This window comes from Populus nigra, chromosome 5 (genome assembly GCF_951802175.1).
Source record: "Populus nigra chromosome 5, ddPopNigr1.1, whole genome shotgun sequence".
NCBI lineage: Eukaryota > Viridiplantae > Streptophyta > Magnoliopsida > Malpighiales > Salicaceae > Populus > Populus nigra.
The window spans coordinates 7,907,222-7,913,692 of record NC_084856.1 but is presented as its reverse complement, the minus strand read 5'-3'; the positions used below and the strand labels follow the sequence as shown (position 1 = coordinate 7,913,692).

The following is a 6,471-nucleotide window of genomic DNA, read 5'->3' as shown; positions in this document are numbered from 1 at the left end:
TCTACTATGATCCTAATAATTTGAAAAGTAAAAATGAACAAAATCTTGTTTTGCTTTTTATTTGGTTGTTGAGAAAATGGAAGGAAACAAAAAGAGCACCTAGCCCTTAAGCCCTCTACAGCAACTACTTTCAGCTTTTCAAAAATAAAATAAAAAAAATTAGTGTAGGAAATAAAATATGTTTACAGTTTTCATTTTCTTGTTGCTTTGATTTTCGCAGCAACCAAACATGGAAGCAAGAAAAATGGAACAGGCGCATTATATGAGAGAGAGAGAGAGAGAGAGATTACTTGGGAAGAGAGTCTATTTAGTGTCAAATAACTACAAAAATTAATTTTTATAATATTCAAGTATATATCAAACAACTTTTGAAAAAAATTATTTTTGTACAGGGCCACGTTAAGTATTCATCTTTATTCAGGCACCGTGACAACTCGTAAAGTAATGCGTATTGTTTCCTTGGTGGTGAGAGAAAAAAATCAATAAACCGAGAAAATTAAAAAACATTTAACTGAAAAATTAAAAACAAAATCAATTATCAATTATAATTTTTAGAAAAGCTTCTTGGTTGTGTTTGGTTTTGTACTGTTGAAACCGGTAAACTAGAATTGAATCGAACCGATTCATGTTAAAAGAACAGTACTATAAATGAAAAGAAAATGCTTTAACTGAAAGTCTGAAACAATTAAATCAAGAAAAAAAAACAGATTAAATTGATTAGACTCGATTAGAATTTTTAGAAAAACTTCTGGTTCGGTTTGGTTTTGTACTGTTGAAACCAGTAAACCCGAACCAAACCGGTTCATGTTAAAAGAACAGTACTATAAATGAAAACAAAATGCTTTATCCCCCCCCTCCAAAGACACAGACACAGACACGCCTTCTTCCAGTCTTTATTCTTCAATTTGTATCTCAACTCTTCAGATCTAGCATCTCAAGCTCTCATCAAAACTCCCAAACCTCAGCACTCAGCAGTAGTCCATCTAAGGCTCTAAGCACTCCTTTTCATTTCTTTACTATAAGATTTCTTTCTCTGTTTGTTTTTTGTCCATACCTTGAGAATGCTTCAGAAACAACAAGATTATCCTTTTCTTTTACGCTCCAGTTCAATAAATATTCATGGGGTGGGTGTGGCTACTACCTCACTGCCTTGTATGTGGGCATAGAAAAGGGAAAGCACTGCCTGTGCAAGTCATGGCCAGCGTTGTCATCCTTACCAAGGAGATGCTGTCGAGCAACAACTATATAAAACTTTATCAGCCTCAGCTACCAAGGTTGTTGGTATACCTGCAACTTTTGCAGTTACTTATATTGAAAGCCTATTCAAATAGTTAATTTCTTGTAAATATCTTGGTTGTGTTTTTTAGATGCAAGGCAACAGTGGAGATGGTGTTGTGATTAAGTGCATATTTTAATGATATTGCATTGCTTATCTTTGGTTTCGGTTTTTTTGAATTTTTGCCATAAAAAACCGAATCGAAATCGATTGATTTTAACCGATTTCGGTTTTTTTTGTTTTTTCAAAATTCAGTTTGGTTGTTTTTACAAAAATCATCCCCACCAGTTTTCCTAGAAATTGTCAAACCTCAAAGATCCCCAATAGCCAAGTGATTTAGAGCCCTCGTCCTGGGGAAGAAATTGTCAAACCTCACAAATTCTGAATATCAGATATGTCACCTGACCCTTTTTCCTATAAAACTCACTTCAAAAACAAATATAATCCATTCCATCTATTCAGTTCTTATCAACAAATTCACAGAATGAAACTCCAAAACTTGGTCATTTTCCTCATATTCCATATTACTTCGCTTCACTTGTGTGTTGAGTCGACAGATTCATCTCACCCACAGGATCCATACTCATGTGCTTCTGCTTCACAACCTCCATACTCGTGTGATTCATCTGACCCATCAACAAAGACGTATGATTTTTGCAAAACCACGCTGCCTATAAGCCGAAGAGCAGAAGACCTTGTCTCTAGACTAACGTTTGAGGAAAAGGCAACGCAGCTTGTTGACACATCCCCGGCAATTCCGAGGCTTGGCATTCCTGCCTATGAATGGTGGTCGGAAGGATTACACGGCATTGGTTTTCTGACCAGGGTGCAACAAGGCATCAGTTTTTTCAATAGAACCATTCAGCATGCCACAAGCTTCCCTCAAGTCATTCTCACTGCTGCTTCTTTTGATGCCCATATATGGTATCGCATTGGTCAAGTAAGTGTATGTTTGGGATGCGGTTAAACATGTTTCGAACTTTTTTTTATTAACTTTTTTTTTAATATTTTAGATATGTTAATATTAAAAATAAATTTATTAAAAAATATTATTTTTATATATTTATAGGAAAAAAAACACATCCATAGCTATATTTTTCTTATTCATTTCCGTACGCAAAAGATTCAGCTTTATCACTTCAATTCATTAAAAAAAGAAAAACAGAGGTCAACATCCAAGTCCTGATATTCAAAATGGAGTTGGGAGTACAATTGTAAAAGTAAATGGATGTGTCTGGAATTTCTTCTCTTTTCTTTCCACCTCTTGTGATCACTCATTTGTGAATGGATTCTTGAAGGCGACTGGTAAAGAAGCAAGAGCCTTATACAATGCTGGACAAGTTACAGGCTTGGGATTTTGGGCACCAAACGTCAACATATTTAGAGACCCCAGATGGGGAAGAGGGCAAGAGACACCTGGAGAAGATCCATTGGTTGTAGGGAAGTATGGAGCGTCATTTGTCAGAGGAGTTCAGGGGGACTCTTTTGAAGGAGAGTCGACCCTTGGTGACCATCTTCAAGCTTCAGCTTGTTGCAAGCATTATACTGCCCACGACTTGGACAATTGGAATGGCGTGAATAGGTTCAGATTTAACGCTATAGTAAGTGATATGCAATGGTTTAAGAACCTGATGTGTTTAAATAGTTTTTTTTTTAATAATATAAAAAGTGGTGAGAAATCGGGTTGTTCAGTTCTGCTCTTATATATGATTTTTTTTTTAATTTATGGCCATATCCCAGTTGTTTTAACTTGATGTATAATGTGCGTTTTAAGGTTTTTGTGTTAAATGAAATTCTCTGCCATGTCATTTACATGCAAGCACCATTTTCTTGGCGCAGGTCACATTGCAGGACATGGCAGATACGTACCAGCCTCCATTCAGAAGTTGCGTACAAGAAGGAAAAGCTAGCGGGATAATGTGTTCTTACAACGAAATTAATGGAATCCCAAGCTGTGCACATTACGATCTCTTGACCAAGACACTCAGACATGAGTGGGGCTTCTACGGGTAATAAGATAAAATAAATGTTCCAATGATGGGAATGAAAATTATTTAAGAAACAAAATTATGCAAGGTCATTGTTGAAAAAATATAGGTACATCACGTCTGATTGCGATGCCGTCAACGTCCTACATGTTGAGCAAAAATACGCTAAAACACCAGAAGATGCAGTGGCCGATGCGCTGAAATCTGGTATTGTGACTCTCTCCTTTTGCCTTGCTATACTAGAATTTGTATTTATATGCAAGTTAAATGAACAGATCAAATAAGAAAGTGGTGGTTGGTATAGATGTTCAATGAAGGAAAGAATAATGTGGTCCACAAGCGGAAATTCTCAGAGTATCAGCAGATCTGGGCAATATAGTCGTCAAGAAAGTACCAGGAAAGGAATTCCCTCGAGATTGTATGTACTACTAAGTGGCATCTCGTTTAGGCAAAGCTAAAATTAACTGGTCTAAACATGAAAGTATCCCTTGCATTTTTCCTGTAATAATTAACATATTAAGGAACTGTCGCGCTTCACAGTAGAATGAGCTAGGATTGTGTGACTCACCAAAGGACCAATCAAACAGCTGCAATAGCTATGGTTAAAGAACTTGTTTCAACTTCCGAATTCAGAGAGACGACTTACGAAATGCATAAAAAAAAAAAACTGTAGCTTGTTCCTGTCTTCTAATCTCTTAGAGAACGAATTTCAGGGATGGATGTGGAATGTTCAACCTCTGCAAGATCAAAAGACTTCCCTGTTAGTTACTTGAGGAACTACACCAAATCAGCTGTTGAAAAGAAAAAAGTGACAGTAAGTGAAATAGACAGAGCCCTTCACAACCTCTTCTCTACGAGGATGAGATTAGGACTATTCAATGGCGATCCCACCAAACAGCTCTACAGCGATATTGGTCCAGACCAAGTCTGTTCCCAAGAACATCAGGCTCTAGCCCTTGAAGCAGCTCTAGATGGCATTGTCCTACTAAAGAATGCTGATAGGCTTCTTCCTCTTTCAAAATCAGGAATCTCTTCTCTTGCAGTTATAGGCCCCAATGCGCACAATTCAACAAACCTTCTTGGAAATTATTTTGGTCCAGCCTGCAAAAATGTTACGATATTGGAAGGATTGCGGAACTATGTTAGTTCTGCCTCGTATGAAAAAGGTTGCAATAATGTTTCGTGCACTTCAGCTGCAAAGAAGAAACCAGTAGAAATGGCACAAACGGAAGATCAAGTGATATTAGTAATGGGACTGGATCAAAGTCAAGAGAAGGAGAGGCTTGATCGTATGGACTTGGTGCTCCCAGGGAAGCAGCCAACGCTAATAACTGCTGTAGCAAAAGCTGCCAAAAGACCCATTGTTCTGGTGCTTCTTGGTGGAAGTCCAATGGATGTAACTTTTGCAAAGAATAATCGAAAAATTGGAAGCATTTTATGGGCTGGTTATCCAGGTCAAGCTGGAGCAACTGCACTAGCGCAGATTATATTTGGCGAGCACAACCCAGGTGAAGTATTACGATGCTTGCACAGTGTAATTTGGTCCTTAATTCAACTAGAAAGAGGCGGTGCATATTCTACTGCTAAATTATTTTCAATTGAATGATGTTCATCTTGCTGCAATGCAGGAGGGAGATTACCAATGACTTGGTATCCGCAAGATTTCACCAAAGTACCAATGACAGACATGAGAATGCGTCCTCAACCATCTACAGGAAATCCTGGCCGTACTTACAGATTCTACGAAGGGGAGAAGGTTTTCGAATTCGGGTATGGTCTCAGCTACTCAGACTATTCTTATACGTTTGCCTCTGTTGCACAGAACCAGTTGAACGTGAAAGATTCAAGCAATCAGCAGTCTGAGAACTCAGAGACTCCTGGATACAAGCTAGTTTCAGACATTGGTGAAGAACAATGTGAAAATATCATGTTTAAAGTCACCGTCAGTGTTAAAAACGAGGGACAGATGGCAGGTAAGCATCCTGTATTGCTTTTTGCGAGGCACGCAAAGCCTGGAAAGGGAAGGCCAATCAAAAAGTTGGTTGGATTCCAAACTGTGAAATTAGGTGCAGGAGAGAAAACTGAAATTGAATATGAGTTGAGCCCTTGTGAGCACCTCAGCAGTGCTAACGAAGATGGTGTGATGGTGATGGAAGAAGGATCTCAAATCTTGCTTGTTGGAGACAAGGAACACCCAGTCACTATTATAGTCTGATAATCGATGATGATTCTTCAACCGCTGAGGGTTGCAATTTTGATCGCAAATAATGGCTCGTAAGTAAATGATATAGAAAATCACTATCTCGTGTGTTCTAGCATGCCTAAAGTTATACTGCCTACCTACAAAACACACACCGATGGAAGTTTGAAGTAGTTCGATGCAAAAAAAATTTTAAAAATTAAACCATATTCTTACCAATTATCTAAGTTTTCTTTAACTTTTCAAGTCTACTAAATCACACTAGAAAAACTCTTTTACAAGCATGAAATATAATTAAAAGGCTTCAGGTTTAATAATATTATTAAAAAAGTTTCTCTGATGAGCACGAACTGAGATCCTTCTTCCATCGCCATCAACATGTAATTTAAAACTCGAGCCAGTCACAATTCATAGTTCCATAAGAGGTACTGATTCTTCAAAGAAGGTGGCTGCAGCGGAAAGGAACTGGAATCTTGTTATATGAATGGCTTCCAAAAATGGTCTGCTGATTTCAGTTGCCTGGGACAATATGCCATTTTTTTTCCATGATGCACTGCAGAAAGCTCTGAAATGGTCTTGTAAAAGTAACTGTTTGATGTGTGGCAGACCTAAAATTACAGTGCAAATATGCAAGCGCATGGTCGGTAGGAAATACTTAAAATGGTTGACACATAACCTTATTAAACAATCCATGGTATCCTGACTCAGGTTGGATGAACCAACTATTGTGACGAAATAGTACGCACTGCAATAACACCAAAGCTGAAATCGAAATATTTTCACTAATTCTAAATAAATGATTGCCTCATAATAACATGCTGTCAAAAGGCGCTCCGGCGCTCAATTAAGCGCTACAGGCAAGGCTACAATGCCTTTATGAGCCTCCAACGATGAATTTAAATGAAGCGCTGCCTAGACAAGCACCTAAAGAGTGGGTGCCAAGTGTTAAAGCAAACATCATTTTTTTAGGATTTTTTTTAACTGGATTATATTTTGAGCTATTTATT

At 37.8% G+C, this 6,471-nt stretch overlaps 1 protein-coding gene across 2 annotated transcripts; it reads left to right on the top strand.

Moving 5' to 3' along the window:
* Positions 1 to 859: 859 nt before the first annotated feature.
* LOC133694984 (probable beta-D-xylosidase 7) lies at positions 860 to 5,683 on the top strand. Of its 2 annotated transcripts, XM_062116702.1 has the most exons (7): positions 860 to 1,274; positions 1,368 to 2,216; positions 2,575 to 2,877; positions 3,116 to 3,285; positions 3,374 to 3,471; positions 3,978 to 4,772; positions 4,893 to 5,683. In XM_062116702.1, the coding sequence occupies exons 2-7, from the start codon at positions 1,671 to 1,673 to the stop codon at positions 5,477 to 5,479; spliced, it is 2,499 nt and encodes an 832-aa protein (XP_061972686.1). In that variant the 5' UTR covers positions 860 to 1,274; positions 1,368 to 1,670; the 3' UTR covers positions 5,480 to 5,683. The 2 variants fall into 2 exon arrangements, with proteins under 2 accessions (XP_061972686.1, XP_061972685.1); XM_062116701.1 differs by having other exon boundaries at positions 860 to 2,216.
* Positions 5,684 to 6,471: the final 788 nt, after the last annotated feature.

What these genes read in the sequence shown, in the direction of transcription:
- LOC133694984 (XM_062116702.1), top strand. Translation starts at nt 1,671, where the DNA reads ATGTCACCTGACCCTTTTTCCTATAAAACTCACTTCAAAAACAAATAT. An exon ending in GGTTCAGATTTAACGCTATA is followed by an intron (nt 2,878 to 3,115) that starts GTAAGTGATATG and finishes TTCTTGGCGCAG; the next exon opens with GTCACATTGCAGGACATGGC. An exon ending in GGCCGATGCGCTGAAATCTG is followed by an intron (nt 3,472 to 3,977) that starts GTATTGTGACTC and finishes AACGAATTTCAG; the next exon opens with GGATGGATGTGGAATGTTCA.